Source organism: Dryas octopetala, chromosome 6 (genome assembly GCF_963921425.1).
Source record: "Dryas octopetala chromosome 6, drDryOcto1.1, whole genome shotgun sequence".
Classification (NCBI taxonomy): Eukaryota; Viridiplantae; Streptophyta; class Magnoliopsida; order Rosales; family Rosaceae; genus Dryas; species Dryas octopetala.
Genome location: NC_141371.1, coordinates 12417111 through 12437606, shown reverse-complemented (window position 1 = coordinate 12437606; position 20496 = coordinate 12417111). Strand labels below are relative to the sequence as shown.

The following is a 20496-nucleotide window of genomic DNA, read 5'->3' as shown; positions in this document are numbered from 1 at the left end:
GAAGCTTCCACAAATTGAAGACCCAAATTGGAGAAACCCTAATTTTCCAATAATCCCACTACGCTTTTCTCTCTTTAAAATCTTAACAACCTTCCATTGTTTGCTAGTTAGGGTGTCTGTTTAACCTTAACACATGTCTAGGGTTTACTCATATGCATGTGTTCAAAAACTCGTTCATCCCCTTAACATCATACGACCTTCCGTTTGCTTTTTAGAATTGAATTGGTTTGGGGGGTAGTTTTAGATTTAGGGTTTACTAACACATGAATATTATGCATTGCACTATGATTTTGGTTCAACTACTGTAGGACTTGCTGAGCGCTCGGTAGATGCATGCAGATGTATTTGTGAGCTAAAAAGATACATATACAACATAAAAAAGACATATGCAAGTTAAAAAGATGCATTTGCAACTTAAAAGTGTGCATATCCATATGTAGATGCAGAGTTTGTCGAGCACTCGGTCGCTTGTTTTTGATTTGTAGTTAATTTTTTAATTGGTTGGGTTTGTAGTTAAACATCTTTCTAAAACTGGGTTTGTAGTTAAACATCTTTGTAAAACTGGGTCTATGAGTAATTTATTATATAATATTTATGGTTAATTACTTGGTGTAGAATTGTCCTTTCAAAGCTTATCGATTTAGGTAGATGTCAAGTTTTGGATTTTGCTCAAATTTTTATAGCTAAATCCTAAATTATAAATGATAAACGAGATTTTAAAAAGAATAAATACAAATGAAGCGCTAAAAGTGTAATTGTGTCGCAAATCACAATTGTATATTTAATTACGACATATTTAAACTTGAACTATAACTGTCTAATCAACGTCAAATAGCATAAAACAAGTGAGAAAAAAGGGTAAGGGCGATAAAAAAATGCAAAACAAAGGCCAAAAAATGAAAGCAAAAATATTGGGAATGATTAGAAATTCTTAGGGGACTCTAAATTAGTGCCCTCTTAATTTTAAACTCTCAATTTTTTTTTTCGATAAGAATTTAAACTCTTAGTCAGAAACCTCGAAGTGCCTCGGTTGCAAATAAACATAGGGAAAAAATTATTGAGTATAACCGATATACTGTCAGGTGGTGTAACCAATCAAATGGGTAAGGGTATTGTTGGACGACGTGTTTATATTTATAGAGTATAGTATTAATAACGTCTACTCATATTATAATACATAGGGCAAATAAGATCAATTTAAACTCCATTTTTCTTCTTAATCAGGTGCCACAACGACACCGTTCTGTCGTGTAACTTTTTTTTTTTTGGGCCAATTGGTAGTGTAACTTAAAAAAGAAAAAACCAACAAGACACCCACCCCTCGCGCCAAATCTCCAACTCCTACAGCTGCTCTCTGCTCAGTCCCGTCACTCCACCAGCCACCGCTTGTCACCGCATTTGCACAGTGGCATGCCTGAAGGAAAATCCTCAATCAAGTAACTAATTTTATGATCTCCATAGTTTAGTGATTAAATATGGCATAGCTTTTGACGTTTGGCAATTAAGCTTTGGTTTTTGGTTTTCTATAGGAAATTAGGGATTGTGGTTATACTTTGGGGCTTTTTGGTTAATGCTTAAATCAGACATTGTTAGCAATCCTTCATAATTATGTGTATTTTGATTTGGGTTTAACCTACTACTACTACTACTACTACTACTACTACTAGAAGAGTCGTAATTTGATCTTTTTTTCTTTGGATTTCAAGACTAAGAACTTGAATAAAGATTATGACAACAGAATTTCAGAAGCAATATTTCAATCTTGCAGATGATCTTTTGACTTTGTTCATGTATATGATTCCTATGCATATGATCTTTCTATGTTAACTTAACCAATTTCAATCTTGCAGCATATCCATGAACACAAAATTGATTTTTGTTAGGCTAGGCATCAAAGAGAATTAGTGCCGCCTTGTTTGTTTACTCCTTTCCATTGTAGCCCATGAAGCTGATATATCCTAAATGTTCTATGTAGCCCAATACACCTAGCAGCCCATTGTCCTAACAGGCTGCTGACAGATTGAATCACTGTGGTTTTTGAATGATTTTATTTCTTATATTAGATAAATTTGTTATGTAAAATATTGAATTAGTAAGTTAGATACCTTTGAATTAGTAATGAATCTGATTATTTGGTATTTGACACTAATGTAGAAACTAGAGGTGTATATCGGGCTGGGCTGGGTTGAGTCCGAAACTGGTACGGCCTATTTAAAGTCAGCCCAGTCTGGCCCAACCTGTCATTAAGTGGGTTGGGCCAAGCTCGGCTTATACTTATGGGCTGGGTTGGGTCAAGATTTTATATCCTATTAGGTCTGCCCAGCACGAGCCTATCTTGAGTCGGGCATATCCAAGCCCGTTATGGGCATGGGCTGGCCTGTCTATACTAGTTTCTTAATTTTTTAAAAACTCATATTTAGTTCTATAAATAAAAATATTTCAAAAAAACTAAAATACAATTATATATTAAATTACAAACGTATTTCTTATTAATTGCTATTTTTTTAAAAAAAATTATATTGACATTGTTGATTACTTTTAAAAATTAAATCTTTGATTTATTAAATAATAATAGAAACTTAAAATAATTAAATTAATTAATCTTGCCGCTCCGGCCCGGCACAACCCGTTTTGGTTGGGCCATGGGCCAGGCTGAGCTTAAAGTTTAAAATACTTAGGCCGGCCAAACCCGACCCGAACACAACACAAAACACGAATGAGACACTTTTATACAATAGATATTAACTTCAAAACACATAATTTTTAAATGAAACTTTATGAAATGTTAAATCAATCATAAATGCATATATTAAACAAATTAGTATATTAAATTAAGGTCTATATGATAAGTATATGATATGTAGGAAATATAAAACGCGTTAGTGAACAAGTATGAAAAGTAAAATTGAACTAATGCATAATCGATACTTGAGTTTATTGTAGTACAAAAGTAGATGAGTGTCCATCTACATCCAGAAAAAGGTTCTACCGGGTTCAAAAGTATATGAGCGTTAACCCAATGGTTGTAACTATATGTATGAACATGTCACAAATAAATCTTTTTTGAACATGCCACACATAAACCTATAATCAAATATAAAAACAAACCTATTATAAGAAACTTTAAACTATATAAATACAATTATTATCAAATAAAAAAAAACAAACCATTTCCATATACATTATTTAAATTATTAGAATGTTATTCCCTATTATTATTAGATGATTAATATTGTGTAAACCAAAATAATTCCTTTAAAATATGAGCCCAACACCCAATAATCAATTAAAGTCCAATAGAAGTCCAAACCCACTGCCCAGCCTCCCAAATAAGATGCTTTTCCCATAACAAACAGAGGGCATCGTCTCTGCTAGTTCTCACAGAGACCAGACGCGCGCGATAGAGCGAGAGAGAGAGGAAGAGGGAGATAAGAGAGAGAATTAGTATAATGGAGGTCGTGGACTTGGGGAAGTCTTCAGGAGAGAGCGTTATTGAAGCACATGCACAACATACGAATGATGCTGAAGAAGAAGAAGAAGAAGAAGAAGAAGAAGAAGAAGAGGAAGAAGGAGATCACTGTGCTTCTTGGTCTGTATCCAAGTTGCAAACGAGGTTGGGTTTATATTTAAAGTGACTATCTTTTTGAAAAAGTTATATGATAGTTTACATATAGCAGCTCTTATATTGAGCTTTCTGGTTCGTTTTTAGGACTATCGTATCCAAGGCTCATTGGAATGATGAGATGGGCATGGCCGAGGTCATGGTTCAAAAGGGTACAATTTGGAAGACCACGGGAATTGTCCGTAGTGGCAAGCTCTATTGCTCCATTGAGGAAGCTTTGTAAGTGAAAAAAATCACACTTCTTTATTGTGATTCTTACGCTCATAGTGTCTGTGGGTTTCTCTTGCGAATTACTAAAATCTTTAACTTTATGTAAAATATGGATAGATTTGACTCAAAAGAACTCGTCCATCGATCTTGATTTACTTCATTTCATTGTCTTACTGTATTTGGTTTTTTTTGTTTCTCAGTGAGCCTTAAATTTTGAACATTTTATTTTTAGCTGAACTTTTTCCCTTTCAAAGCGCAGATGGCCTTATAGTCGTCTTATGAAATTGTTCCTTTTCAATGATTTTAAGCAAAAACAATCTGCTACTTGCATGAAGAGGAACAAGTTTGGGTGGACTGCCACAAACTTTGTCTACTGTGAAGTCACTAATGTAAGCTACAATTGACCTGCACTTTAAGAAAAACTTGGGATTGTTAAATAAATGTAATTGGTTCTTTGTGTAAATGCAAAGTCTGGTAGTATTCATTATAATGAAACTTACCCGTTTCTTGTCATGTTGAGATGGAATTGTTTGCAAATTGTAACAATTCTTTTAAAGGTTTTTGGTTGAAATAGGGGCTTTGCATCTATTGGATGATAATGATACTAGCCTTTCCTTGAAAGATATATATACGAAGATTTCAGATGGGAAGAATAGGTGCTGTTGGGAGGAATTTCGAGCATATAGGCAACTCAAATCTCTTGGTTACATTGTTGGGCGACATGGTATCCCTTGGTCTGTTAAGGGTGTCAAGAGTAATTATGAATCTATTTCTTCACAAGGTTGTCCTGAAAGTGATGCAGTGGACTTGGAATCAGAAGAGATTAATTCTGTCATTGGATTGGTCAATGAGATGCAGATTAATGATGTGAGGCCAGTTTTTGATGTTTACCTTCCAAACAGCAAGTTCAGGAAGTCTTCTCCTGGCGATCCCAGCTTTGTTCTCTGTTTGACTAGGTATTTATATTTTGGTAAATCCTAAGGAATTAACTAAATTTCATTCCTGATTAGCTGTGATTGATTTTTTTCTTTTAGATGTCAATCCTCATTGTCATAAGATATGCCTACTCTGTCAATAGTCCAAAGACTATATACTCATTTTGCGAGTAATTAACTGAATTGTTCCTTTTTAACTAGAAAAACTTGTTAAGTTGCTTTTTAGTGAGGCACCAAACACTATGTATTGCTGTGATGGAGTTACTTTATGTAGAAATAATTGTTAATAAATCTTTTTGTGCAGTTACTTTTTTTTATTTTTTTGGGTTTTTTTTAAGTCACTCATTTTGCAAACATTACTTGGAGATCTTAATTTGAGAATCCACAACATCATGCTTATATGTATGGAGCCAATTCTTTAGCCAAGGTTTTGCTTATATGTATTGGTAGATTATTTTTGAGTTGAAGCTTAGCATCCATAAAATTTGTTCTTCCGTCTAACTACTAAATCAGATTCTATGTTCTATTAATTGATCTGAGTATCTCATTCTTATGCAAACTTCTCTTTTAGGGGCCATCCACCCTCAAAAGCAGACCTTGAAGCTCTCGAGAGGCAATGTGGCAATATTCCTTTGAAGTTCTGTAATGTGGAGCAGGGGTGGGTGAGTTTCTTTTCCTTTGACAAGGTGGAACTTCCTGTCCTACCTTGACAGCCGGAGTTTATGTTGTATTGTACTTGTACTATAGGATTGGATGCTACAGAAACAAGTATTTACACCTCTCTCTTACTAAAAGCATACTTGTAGTTTCAAGTTGCTTGAAGCATGATTCCTGCACTGTTATATAACTTGTCTACATTGAAATTTATTCAAGACGCATCTGCAATCTAGGGGGATGAAAGCTAATTGTCTTCAATTTTCATTGAACCTCTTTCAAATGCACAATTTTCTGAACAATGGGTGACATCGCTTCATGCCATGCTCTTCTATCTAATATCAGAGTCATAAATTTGAAAAAGATGATGCAGTAAAACTTGAGGCAATTAAGACTTATCAGATATTTGTTCTCTTTTACCTGATTTCTGTCATTATTTTGGTAGTAGTATTATTTAATTATAGCTTATTTCCTTCATGTACTGAAATGAAACTGCATGGATTTAGCTCTAGTGGTATGGTGTGAGATGAAATTAGAGATTGCACCTGTGTTAATTTTTGGTTTTAAGAAAATCGAAAAAAAAAAATGGTAAATGACATTTGCCTTGATATGTTAGATGCAAGAACTATAAAGCCGCTTACTAAACATAGGGGTTGAAAAAAGAAAGGGACATGACAATGGCTGCTCAAAGATCTGGGCATTCTTCACAAAAATCCCATGCGTTTATATGGAAACAAAAAAGCAACTTTTCATGTAGCCATCAATCTTGTTTTCCATGAGCTTATGAAACATGTAGAGTTGGATTGCTATCTCATTCATGAAAAAATTCATCTGGTTTGATACAAACTTCTCGTGTCAGTTCTCTCTGTCAACCAAATAGCCGACATCTTCACTAAAACTCTTGGGAGGGATCGATAGCAATATCGATGTGGCAAGTTGGGCATTCATCATAACATTCATATTCGCATTCACCGTAACATTCATATTCCAACTTGAGGGTGAGTGTCAAGATTTTAACGGAGCAGAATCCAACTTGAGGGTGAGTGTTAAGATTTTAATGGAGTAGAATCTTTTACAACAATGGAGACCAATCCTCCAATTAGTTCCTTTTAAACCATATTGAATTTTCTTCAATTATGCTGTCCATTTTCAACTTTCACTTTATTTTTACCACACTTGTTTTTTTTTTTTTAATTTCTTTCCCCTACTTATCCAGCCATTTTCGAATCTCCATTGTATCATAATCAATCAGAAAATCAGAAAAAGAAAGCAAAGAGCCATCAACTTATTCCTGTGGTCCTGTGGGTGTAAGCATCTCTACCTTTGATACTGGCGGAAGCACGTTCAATATGTTTATGGTGAGATAATGTAGTGACACACTGACACATGCACTGATGCGCTGATAGAACATCAGTACCTTTTTAACCAAATGAAAAAAGAACGCTAGTAATGTGCTTACAAAGACATTCTATAATGTTTGAGCATGTACACACGTGCGCTGGTTCCTATATGAATTGCATAAGGGTCCATTTGTTTCAGGAACAAGATCGAACAAAATATAAATATATATATATATATATTTTACACTTTTCAAGTGCTTAATTGGTAATCCTCGATAGGAGTAGCAGTTTCTATTAGAGAGTCGAGTTTATGTCATGTCATTTCTATTTGTATTAAATACTAATCAAAATTTAATTCCATATGTGTAATTAATCATGATGAATAGCTCTATAGTATATAATAATGCAACTCATCTATAACCGTGTTGTGTTGGGCTGATCCATACAAATCATGAATTTTTTTTATTTTTTTTTTATTAATCAACTAGCTGTCATCAGTGGCGGCTCAATAAAAAGTGAGGCCTAAGGCGAAACTACAAAGAGGCCTTCTAAATATATTATTCAAAAATATTTTTTTAAAAAAATTATTGAAAAATTAATCTTCTTGCTTTTTGAGATGCAAAATTAGTGATTAAATTTTTATATTCCAATTGTTTTACCAAATTTTTTTCAATAGATAACATAGCTAACCCATTTAATCTTTCTTGTGACATAGTTGACCGTAAATAAGTTTTTATTAGTTTTAATTTTGAAAAGCTTCGTTCTGCAGAAGCAACAGTTACAGGTATTGTCAATAATATTCTATATGCAATCCAAACATTTGAAAAAGAATCAAACCTTGCAATAAAATTGAGTAGTTCAATTGAAGTTTTTGTTTCTGTTGGTAACATTTCTCTTAAAACATTTAATTCTTGAAAAAGATCTAATCCATCAATATCAGAAGTGTTGCCATCTTTTAAAAACTCTTCAAGATGAAGACACTTACTTTTCAAATCATCATTGACTAATGACTTTAAAATTTTCAAATCATATAAGAAACCAAAAACTTGTTCATATGTTTGAAACTGTTCAAACCTACTTTGAAGTGAAGAAAGAGCATGATCTATTATATATAAAAAATACTCAACTCTAAAAGACTCCTCAGCTGATTGAGTTGTTTCATCATTCACATTCTCATCAAATTGTTTTTTTCTATAAACCTTACGTTTTTCACGAAAAATAGGATCTATTTCCATTTCAAGTGCAATCTCTTTAGCTGAAATCAAAGCAGATTCAAATCCATTTTCCCTATACTTTTCAAAGAAAGAAATCAAACCTTTTAATTGGTGTATGGCAACATCAATATGCATGTCTTTGGATTGCAAGTTTTTACTAATAGAGTTAATAGCAAATAATATGTCATACCAAATAATCATGCCCAATAAAAATTCAAAGTTTTCAATCTCATATGTTGATAATGTTTCGGCTTCACTTTTTGATATGGGATCTAAGTCACTAAGCTTTGCTACTTGGAGTAAAGCATATCTAATTTGTGGAGCTTGGTATCTTATTGCTTTGACACTTGCTATACGACTTTCCCAACGTGTTTGTGACAATGCTTTAACAGTTAAACTAGTTACATTATCTTCAAAAATTTTCCACCGCTTAGGTGAAGAAGAAAATAATTTATACACACGTTGTAACACTCCAAAAAATGTTTTAGCTTTAGAACAAGAATTGGCTATGTCACAAAGTACAAGATTAAGACTATGACAACCACATGGAGTGTAAAATGCTCTTGGATTTATTTCTAACAATCTTTTTTGTACTCCTCGATTTTTCCCTTTCATGTTAGATCCATTATCATATCCTTGTCCTCTTATGTCATTAATATTAAGTCCAAGATTTGTTATTTCACTTATAAGTTCATCAAAAAGTCCTTTTCCTGATGTATCATCTACTTTTAAAAATCCTAAAAAGAATTCTTCTATAGTTATTGGACTTTTTGAAAGATCCACACAACGCAATATAAGAGACATTTGTTCATGATGACTTATATCTGGTGTGCAATCAAGTATAACTGAAAAATATTTTGCCTCTTTAACTTTTTTAAGAATTTCAATTTTAATTGCACATGCTAACATATCTATCAATTCATTTTGTATGTTATGACCAAGATAATGATTATGAACATCACCATTTTTTATACGTTCAAGATGTTCTTCCATTGTTGGATCAAATTCTGCAATTGTTTCGATAAAGCTTAAAAAAATTCCATTATTTTCTTGATATATCTTCTCATTTTTTCCACGAAATGCCAAATTGTTTTTAGCAAGATTTTTTACAACTGCAATAATTCTTAATAATACTTTTTTCCAATGCTCTTTCTCTCTGTTAATGTGTTCTTGTAATTTTTTATCTATTGTTTTATTTTTTTCCAATCTTAATTCTAAATCAATCCAACTACCCATATTAGTCACATGTTCAATACTTGCTTCATGACTTCTTAGCTTTTCACTAAGATTTTTCCAATCTTTACATCCTTCATTAGCCAATTGACTTCTACTAGTCTTTGAATTAAATAGCTTACAACAAAAACAATATACTCTATCCAACTCTTTTGAATAAACTAGCCATGTTCGTTCACGTTCTTCTCCATTTGCTAATTTCCGATTGTAATGTCTTGTAGAGAAATGTCTAGAGTTTTCATCGTTAGGAAAATTGAATTCAAAGTCTTTAATGGGACCTCTTTCCACTAATAAATTTCTTATGTTTGTATTGATGTTTTTCCATTGGCAAGGATCATAAATGTTTGTTACATCTTCATTTGGTTCTTGACTTGGTTCTTGGCCTAGTTGTTGGCTTGGTTCTTGGTGTGGTTCTTGGTTTTGTTCTTGGCTTGGTTCTTGGTTGTGTTCTTGAATTGGCTCTTGATTTGGTTCTTGACTTAGTCCTTGATTTGGGTATTGACTTGGTTCTTTATTGTTAATAACAAACTTATCAAGAGCTCCTTTTTGAGATTGAATTAGTTTTTCTATTCTTTTTTTCTTCTTAAGTTTTTCATACCCTGATTCAAATTTTCTGCTAGACATATTTGATATTTATACTGATAATTAAACAACAAAGTAACAAACAAAAACTAATGAGATACAAGAACAATAAAACCTTGCTCAACTGCAATTTCCACAAGTAAATGGCTCTACAATTTCAACAAGTAAAAGGCTCTGCAATTTTGAAGAAAAAAATCTTGATTAGTATAAAAAATCATATCATTGCACATTTACACACCAATTTTGAACAACCAAAAATCGAATGACAAATATAAAAAATTAGCAAAAACTTACCAGTTATCCAATGAGGCAATGAGCCTTGACTATTGAGTTTGAATTGTGAAGATTGAGAGTTGAGATTATTAGAGAATATAGACGAGAGAGACTGAGAGTGAGGAGAGTCAGAGAGACAAAGAGAATAGAGAAAACTAGAAGAGATTAAGAGATTAAGAGAAGAGGGAAAGAGAGAGTCTGATGGGAATAAGGAATAGACAACCAAGTAAAAGATGTAGAGTCTAATGCTTAATTTAGGCGTGCAACTGTGCAAGTGCAGCAATCACTCAATCAAGAAATCAACATTAATTGTAGAGGTGCCGTGTGCAACATTAATTGTAGGGATAAGGCATGTAGGCTACTAGGCTAGCTAGTAGGCTTCCAGAAAAATATTAGGCCTAAATTTTTTTTTTTTCAAAGAGAAAAGGATGGAGGCTTTTAGGCTTCCATAGTTCCATTATAAAATTTTTTTTTTTCAATAGTAGAGTAGTAGACTATCAGACAATGGAGGCCTTTCAAAATTTGTGGCCCTAGGCCTGTGCCTTGGTCGCCTTGGGCCTTAGCCGGCACTGGCTGTCATGAGATTTGAACTTATAACCTACTTAAAAAAAGAGAGACTAAATTTCATATACTAGACCAATTGGTATACAAATTGTGAATTAAAAACTTTAAACTGGGTTTCCCTTATTTCTAAACCAAATCTATGATTTATACATTACTTGTAAAATAATATTTCACTTAACCAATATACTAAGAAAACCATAAAAAATAATCATATAATTAAACGGTGGTTCTTACAATAAATATGAAAATTGAAAAAAAAAAAAAAAAAACAACAACAACAAATATGAAAAATGAGAAAATTTAATCATTATTTTCTTATAATTCTAGTTATACATGTCTATCGTGTCACATGTGGGTTACTCGTATTTGATACTGATCCGACCCGTTTATTATTTGCGTTAGCGTGTCGTATTATATTCATGTTCATACCAAGAAATGGTTAATCGAAATCTGCTAATTTCATGTCATGTGACAAATTGTCACTGTATTTGTCAACGATAAGAAAAGGGTTTTTCTAAACAATAATATGAAGGGAACCACATTTTTAAAATACATTATGTGGTAAGTTATATGCCAAGATATTGGCTGATCATAGTAATTGGAGAAGAACTTACCTATCCCCTCATGTGATACCACATAACATCTCTCCCTCTCATTAGCTCTCTCTCTCTCTCTCTCTCTCTCTCTCTCTCTCACTTTCTCTCATCTTTTGTCTTTAACTCTCTCTTCAAGTGATGCCATATCACTACAACAACATGGAGATATATAAGTTTTTTCTAGTCATTGATATAACAAATGAACCATACTTGTCACTAGAGATGACAATTTTTGACATAACACAAAATTAGCATGTTTAGGTAATTAGGTTGACTATGGCGTGACAAGAACCCATTATGACACAACCGGCTAATACAAATAGTAAATAAGTTGGATTAGTGTTAGAAATGAGTATTCCATTTACAAATCATATGAATCCTTGTGTACATATTATTATTATTTTATTTTTTGTTATCTCATGCATAATCAAGTGGTTTTTTATTTTATAATTAATTAACGTAGATAATTGTTTAAAATTAAAGAAAACTTTGTTTTAAGTTTATAGTTCACAGAAGATATGTGTCAACAAGTTGATCTAACTTTGAGTAATTTAATACGACTAATTAAATGAGTTGAGTTAAAGTTAACCAATATTCAATGTAAACACAAAGTGATACAATAAGAACACAGCCAAGTAATACAAATTAGGCTCAAATACATTTACATTTATCAACTATAGGGTCCATTAAGTTGGTCTACGAACTATAAAACATTTCAAATTACCCTATTAATTAACTTAAACAAACGAAATTGTCCATTCGTTAGGAATTCTGACAAATGGACCGTTAAGTGTCACGCTGAACATAGTCCACCTAACATTTTTAATAACGTGGCATTGACTGGTATGAGAAAAAATGGGTTTGACCCCAAAATAAGTTCTTGCCCATTCCACGATGACATGTGGTACCTAACTCTGATATGAGCCCACCATTTTTCCCTTTTTGTGAATGAAATCATAAGCCCCTATAAATTAAAAAATTGAGTTTTTGTTCTAACGGCTAAAAACAATGCATTTAACCATTGAAATTAGGATTTTCTGCTCACCTAATAATTTTGTCAACAATTTTCACTGCAAATTGAATCTTAGACAGTGCAAAGGCTGATTTTTTATTAAATATTATGGGAGTTAGTGTTTAAGGAGGCCAAGGGGACTCCGTCCAACGTGTCATTTAATAATTTATTTTACGAAATTCTTAACGGATGGACCATTCCATATATTTTTTGTTAATTACTGTAATAATTTAAAATATTTTATAATTAGTAGACTAACTTAAAATAGATCCTATAATTAATAAATGTAAATATACTCGAGCCTACAAATTAACACTCCTATGTGCCATATAATAAGTTAACCTATGTGATTGATAATTGTGATTGCTCTACTATTAATAGCTCCTCTAAAGTGCCTCTCAAGTTGTCAGCCGCCAACTTGTTGGTTGGTTTGGGGAAATCCCAACTGCTCCGGTCCAAAATTGCGGCAATCTATCCATATTAGCCATGCAGCGCATAAAGTCGTTGACAAATTCCGTTTGTACTTTGTAGAAAAAAAAAATTAGAAAGTTAAAGTTTACTCCTTATTATATTTCTTTTTGGACTGAAACTAAAAAATTATTTTAAAAACATATTATTTTCAAAGAAAATATTTACTTTCAAAATGTTTTGTTCATCGAAGAAATGTTTTTCATGTTTAGGAGGTCATTTTCGCAAAACAAATCCAGCATAAGCTCTGATATCATTTCAAAGAAGGACTTACCAGCAAGGCAGGTATGCCACATGCTCTCTCTCTCTCTCTCTCTCTCTCTCTCTCTCTCTCTCTCTCTCTCTCTCTCTCTCTCTCTCTCTCTCTCTCTCTCTCTCTCTCTCTCTCTCTCTCTCTCTCTCTCTCTCTCTCTCTCTCTCTCGTTGGGATAACAGATTGGGAGACATGTAAGTTATTCTCATCATTTCATGTCTCTTCCTAGCCTCCTAGGATTTATCCGTCCAAATTTTTTTATTTTTAGATCCCATCCATTTAATTAAATGTTTTGTTGCAAATGTGTCAAAGTTCTTTAGATAGATCTATCTATTTTCTCCTGCACGTTATAATTTAAATGTTCTTCTATTGTTTAAAAGTTGTACAAACTAAAAAGATAGTTTAATTTAAGAATGATAAAAGAGTTAAATAAATTTTTTTGTAAAGAATAGCAGTTGATTGTTTAAAAGCAGTAGAAAATAGTAAGTTACAAATTTTTAATGAATGTTGTTCAAAAGTCCATTGATATACACGAGAGTACAGTGCGCCCTAAAGGATAGTATTACTCAATATCAAATGTCAATGCAAGAGAAAATGCTAGCCATCTTTTCTTTCTACTTGGATCTTCTCCAAGGTAATTTTATAGTCAAAATTGTTTATTTTCTAAAACACCCTTTAAAGATAATTCTATAAAAATTAATTTAATTGAAAATCGTTAAGTCATACATTTTTTATCAAATAAATATACAATTTTGGTAATAGTTAAATATATCGTTTATTTATATACTATAGTTAGATGACTAAACGATTTTTGATTTAGACTTTTTTTTTTTATAGAGATAATTTTTAAAGGGTTATTTAGAAGAAAATAAATAATTACGATCATGTGACAACACTAAAACCCCCGTCATTTCATTTTATTATGTCCTAAATAAAATAATTACCCACCAAAAAATATTAATTATAGAAAATTTTTATTTCGAATCCGAAAAATATATAGCTTCATTAATTTATCATTCATGAGTCGGGAAGTTTTGAAATGGGGTCCTTTCCCAGACTAGGACTTATTGTTCAAATAATTAATTGTCAGTATTAAATTTGGTCGGTGCTGGGTATATATGGTTTTAAGGACTTTAAACATGTACAGCTTGCCAGTTGCCATCTATGCATTTTCTTTGCAGGAATTAAATTTCTTTTTCATTGATAGAAGGGATTAATGTCATTTTGATATTCAGACTATTACACTTGTGTCAGTTTAATTTTTAGACTTTTAATTTAAAAAATTAAGGACTCTAATTTTTTTAATTTTTACAATTAAAGTTATTTCGTCAATTTACATATTTTTCATTCAAATTTAGTGGGAGGTGAAAGAGGAAAAATGGAGCATGAGGGAAAAAGGATAAAATCTAAATGGAATAGACAATTTTTCCCTAAAAAAGGACTCCACGTAATTGGCACATCTATACAAACGAAAATTTGAATGAAAAATGTGTAAATTAATAGAATATCATCAATTGAAAAAAATTGAAAAAACCAAAGTATTTAATTATTTAAATTAAAAGTCTAAAAATTAAATTGATACAAATATAGTAATCTAGAGGCTAAAATAGCATTAATCCTTCATAGAATTAAGTACCTACGAATGTTGAAGTACAAAGTCGGTATGTAATTTAATATCACAACTTTTTTGCTTTTTTTTTTTTTCTTATATTAGAATTAAGTGTAGAGAAATTAATTCAGTATGATAAATGTAAGTCATTGACTCATTGAATTGCAAAGCCGTTTATTCAAATTTTGTAATTCACTAACATTTCTTGTGCTTATATACATTCGCTTTTTTCATACGTGTTGGAGAATTCCTCGTGTAGTGTCATGCTTCAAATCATTTCTTTCTTGAAAAATTGATTTTATAAAAAATTTAGTCAGATAAAAAAAAATTAATTATCTAATAATTGTAAGAGATAATTAGGCTTAGGTCCTTTAAAAAAACAGTTTTTAGATGGAGACTGGGAGTATTTTAAAATTTATAAGAAAATCTTTTTAATTCATAATAATTTATAAAAAAATTCTTTTAATTCATAATAAAGTCCTTTTAATTTATAAGAAAATATTTTTAATTCATAATAAAGTCTTTCCCGATTTGAAGGGTATTTCCCCTCTTAAGGTATAGAGTGGGCTTTGTAGAGGCTGCATATTAGGTTTTAACTCCGCCCAAAATCTTGAAGTTAAAACCTAACATAAAGCCGTCAAAGAAAAAAAATAAAAGGACATAATTAAAAATCTTAAATCACTACCGGTCTTAATCTAAAAAAGACTCATAAAATAAACTGAACTCTAAGTCTCCCTAATTCTAATGAACAATAGACGAACACAACATTTTTCTATAAGACAGTGGGATCTCCATGATCATAACTAAATGGTATTAAATCAATTTTATAATTTAATTGATTTTTTTTTTCACGAATATTATTTTGAGTGTGTGGGCCCTACAAAATAACTACTTCAAATTATAATCCAACATTGTGAGATAAGTCCAAAAGGAAAAATTATTGATTAAGACGATAACACTATATACAAGTAGAGGATTCGGATGCGTATTTTTGTTACGTACTCACTCAAATTATAACACATGTACAATCATTAGTATTTATATCTTAAACTCTAAACTTTTATTCATTCTACATATATTATATATATTGTCACACAAAGGTAAAATTCAGGAATAAGAATTTAGAGTTTAAATATTAATAATTATACACTTCTTATAACTTAATAGATTCGCAATATTATGTCCATATGTCACAAAATGTTACGGTATTAGCCACACAATAAATTTTCTTACAAAGGAATGTTTTGTGGCAATTCTAAATTACATACCAGTTTGTGTTTGAAGATTTTTGTTGAAGTAATTAACTCCAATATTACAAAACAAACTTACTTTAATTATAAATTATCTAGTGATATGAGCAACAAAAGAAGACAACTCCAAGCGAGAAGCTCCACCTTCCCCCATGGACTGCCGGACGGCAGCCCCCAATTCTGCTGCCCTCTTCCTCATCTCATCCCCTTGTTTAGATCCCATCAATTTCTCCACACCATTTTTAACACTCAATGATGTCACAACCTCATCTCTTTTCTCCCAGTCCCTCATAACAACCCCAACTCTGAGCACCTTGGTGATCAAAACTGTGTTCCTTGGCTGGTCCGAGTGCATAGGCCAAGCTGCTATGGGCACTCCCATGGTGATGCTCTCCATGCATGAGTTCCACCCACAGTGACTCACAAACCCACCAGTTGATGTGTGGGACAGAATTTCCAATTGGGGGGCCCAATCCCTCACCACTAATCCCCTACCCTTCACTCTCTCTTCATACCCTTTTGGAAGCTCAGCTCTTCTCACCCCACCATTGATGAAAAGGTCACCTTTATCAGCATCCCTCAAGACCCAAATGAACTTTTGGTTGCTTTGCTCCAACCCAATTGCCAGCTCTTTGATTTGTTCATCATTCATGGCTGTTGTGGTCCCAAAGGACACATACACCACTGAGTTTGGTGCTTGTTTGTCCAACCACTCCAAGCACATGTCCCTAACACCAAAATTTTGTGAAGAATTATTAGTAGCTTTCATTGTGACTGGGTTGAAAGGCCCAATAGCCCAATTCTTCTGGTTATCACCAATTCTATTCAGCAAATCCATGTAATCCCCTTCTATGGTTCTACTAGTGTTGTAAATGTTCCCGGAGTTGGTCACCTTCTGGTAATCATATTGTGCACCGATGAAGTCGAAGAACTCATTGGTGAAGCAATCATCAAGAGATGGGATGTCGTCCGGGATCTTCACTTTGACCCCCTCGAGCTCTAATGGCCGTCCGATTGCTTCCCACAAGTACAAGAAAACTGCAAGGGCAGAGACTGTGTGGAAAGTGTAGGACTCTCCATTGGGTATGAAAGCAACATCTTGAATGACTGAAGCCATCATGGAGTCATGGATGACGATGACTCTTCTTGTCTTGGATGACAGCTGGCGGAGAAGCGCTGCCACGGGGCGGCGGAGGTGGGCGGTGGCGGAAAACGAGGGTTGGAGATGGGAGGGGAACTTGTTTGGTGCATTGGGGTTGGGAGGAGGGCAAGCAAAAGAAGGGATTGTGAAGTCATGAAATTGGATGTGGGATAGTGATGATGAGTTTTGGTCATCATTCCAACCACAGGCGCGAAGCTTGGCTTGGCGGTTGTGGTTGGGAGCACCAACGAAGTGAACGGGGATATTGTAGGCTAAGATGAGGCGGGAGAGGTGGATGAGTTGGTTGAGATGGCCTTGGGCTGGCAAGGGCACCATGACCACCACCACTTGGTGATGGGGTTGGCTTGTTAGGCCATTAGGGGAATGATTTTGGTGGTTAGCCATCAATATTGAAGCTATTGGCTTGGTATGATTTCATGGTTGTGCTTTGGGGGGTTTTTATAGAAGAAAATTGGGGTTTTGTGACGTATACATGTTAGATATTGACGATTTCCATGTAATTTGTAGCTTTAATTAACTTTAGTATTCTTTTTTGTGAGAAGGATATATTTTTATTTAGTTAAGGTTTTATTTTATTTTATCCTTTTAAACTTTAAGCTCAATTTCATTTTATTATCTAAAAAAAAATTATGTCAATTTATCAACTGAATTAAAAATTTGTTACAATATACCACCTATGACTTATTTTATTTAATTTTTTGTTAAAAATAAAGGCATTTTGGTCTTTTTAAGTCAATTTTTTATTGTATCAAAGCAGGTAAAATATAAAAAAAAAATTTTTTTTTTCTAAACATAGAAATTTAAAAAAGACCAAAACAGTTTTATTTTTAATAAAAATTTAGACAAAATAAGTCAAAAATTATATATTGGAATAAATTTTTAATTTAGATGATAATTAAATTGGCACAACTTTTTTTAAATAATAAAATGAGATTAAACTCAAAATTCAGGTGAATAATGTAAACAAGCCTTTAGTTAATATTAGAAGCAATATTAACTTAAGTATTCAGATAATATGCCTTTTAGGCTTCGACTAAACTATGTGCATACCTTAGCGGCCAAAAAAAAACTATGTGCATACCTTTGTTTGGGAAAACGTGAAGACCCATAGTTATCATAATCCGATTGTATTTTATTGAACGGAATGTTTTCTTTTGTTTCTGTTGTTTTTTTTTCTCCTCTTCATATCGGTACTATTGGGCCTAACTAGGAGAGAGATTAAAATTAGAAAACTGTTTGGCTATTTACATACCATTCATTCGTATAAGTTAAGTACATACTAACACCATTTCATTTTTTATCTAATGATCAATTTCTCCTTATAAGTAAAAATAACACATCACATGTCAAATTGTGACTAACTTGTAAGAAGGAATGACTTCTTATATATGTAAGGAGCCAAACATTAAACATAAAATTAAAGACCATGCCAACCCGGCCAAAAGAAAAACTAAAACTTGTGATGATGTTGAAATGTCAGTATTTCTCTTATGGGGGCCTTCTCTCATGAGCACACCAGTTGTTAGGACATAGTTCAAATTTATATACTATATGGTGATACACGATACTTATTCTACACTAAGACGTCTTTATAAGGCGATACATGATACACATCTTATACGAAAACGTTTTCATGCATATATAAGATAGACACCATATATCGTTGCATAGTGACGTCCTAATATAAGATAGGCATCATGTATCACCTATAGTACTCAGGTTTGAACTATGTCCTCACGACCCGGGTGCTCATGTAATAATTTTTGTTATCTTTTATTACGTATTTACCCAACATTAATATAATTAGAGAATGAGTCGTGTGGTTTTTCCGTTGTTCAAAAACATGAAGGTGTTTGCTCTATAAATAAAAACGAACTACTTCGAAAGAGAATTGAAATTGGAAAGAACATCAATATGTGAAGGATTTTTTTTAATTTTAGTACTTGAACTTTATTCCTTGTTCCAATTAAGTATCCAAATTATTATTTGTTCCAATTTCATACTCAAACTTAGATTTTGTTCCAATTTAATATATAACGTGACTTTTGTAAAATATTGCTAACCAATTTTGGTCATGTGCTTTGCACATATCTTATACCTATGGTCAATTTAGTCCATTCATAAATTTGGGTTGACTAAAATGCCCCTCACTTTAATGCCATCTATTTGTATTATTTGATGAATGTCACATCAAACTTAGATAAAGTAAAAGTTTGAAGTATAAAATTAAGACAAATAATAGTTTATATAACTTATTGGATAAGGAACAAAGTTCAAGTACCCAAATTTAAAAAAAAAACCCATACTTAAAACTTCCATATGATTTGCTGAAAGAAAATCATTCAATAAAAGCTGTGAAAACCTCGGTGAAAAATGATGAAAAAATAGAAGACATAGTAAAAAAGATTGATTAAGATTAGAATAGTTCAGAAGAATTTAATATTTTCTGATAATAAAAAACAAGAGAAAAAAAACTAAGCCTTTGTATATTGAAAATAATAAAAGATATTGATTAAGATTAGAATAGACTGAATAGTTTAGAATTTAATCTTTTCTGATAAAAAAAAAAAGAAAAAAGAAAAAATCTAAGCCCTTTGTATATTGACTGCATATACAATTTGTCAATTTGTTACGTCCTTATCCTTACGGAGTGCAGTACTTGGGACTTTGGGAGATGAGATAGTCCTGTACAGGTACTTGATAGGTTCTGGAGGAGTCAGAACTGTCCAATAATACCTTTTCAACATGAAAAAGTTGTACACTTGTCAAGTTCTGGTTTGCAGCACAAAAAAAGGTAATATAGACTGAAAAATCTTCTACACAACGTACCGCTGTATACTTACAATTTTATTTCGAATTCAATCTCCCATATGCTAGTCATGTGCTGTGCAGAAAAAAAAAAAACTTGCCTCCAACAGTGCCACTGAGGTGACATTTCAGTGCAGAGAAAAGGGTGAGCAGAATTCACCCTTTGTTTAATTAACCTTCTCTCAACATCGGGATGCCACTTAGTGACACTGGTTCATGTAAGTTTCTCTCGCTGTGCAGAGGTGATCTCTTATATATTATATAGATAATTTCTTATTTACATGTGTGTTAGTGAGCCTTGCATATATACCATAGCAACCAAACAATCCAAAAATTATCCATATAATATTACTAAGGCAAACTATAAAAAAGGGTCTTCGACCCTCCATTTATCTTTACGTAATTGTTTAAATTAACTAGAGCTAATATAATATATATAAGAAGTTTATAAAAGGGAGATTTAGAGTCTAATTTATTTAATAAGTCTTTTTTAGATTAAAATCGGTAGTAATTTAGGGTTTTTAATCAAGTCTTTTTTTTTTTCTTTAACAATTTTATGTTAAGTTTTAACTCTGGAATTTTAGGTTCCGTCCAAAATTTCAGAGTTAAAACTTAATATGCAGCCTTTACAAAAGCCCACTCTACACCCTAGGAGGGGAAATACCCTTTAAATCGGAGATGATTTTATTATAAATTAAAAAGAATTTTCTT

General features: G+C 32.4%; 3 protein-coding genes across 3 annotated transcripts; 1 reads left to right on the top strand and 2 right to left on the bottom strand.

The window, feature by feature from the left end:
• The first annotated feature begins 3350 nt into the window (after positions 1-3350).
• LOC147282462 (uncharacterized) lies at positions 3351-5645 on the top strand. The gene is made up of 4 exons (XM_086248583.1): positions 3351-3613; positions 3710-3841; positions 4390-4788; positions 5339-5645. Exons 1-4 carry the CDS (start codon positions 3450-3452, stop codon positions 5475-5477), a joined length of 834 nt encoding a protein of 277 aa, XP_086104709.1. The 5' UTR covers positions 3351-3449; the 3' UTR covers positions 5478-5645.
• A 1700-nt stretch (positions 5646-7345) lies between these two features.
• LOC147282461 (uncharacterized) lies at positions 7346-8176 on the bottom strand. The gene has a single exon (XM_086249391.1). It carries the CDS (start codon positions 8174-8176, stop codon positions 7346-7348), a length of 831 nt encoding a protein of 276 aa, XP_086105517.1.
• Positions 8177-15792: 7616 nt separating this feature from the next.
• LOC147282460 (zeatin O-glucosyltransferase-like) lies at positions 15793-17361 on the bottom strand. Its single transcript, XM_086248826.1, has one exon. It carries the CDS (start codon positions 17359-17361, stop codon positions 15907-15909), a length of 1455 nt encoding a protein of 484 aa, XP_086104952.1. The 3' UTR covers positions 15793-15906.
• Positions 17362-20496: the final 3135 nt, after the last annotated feature.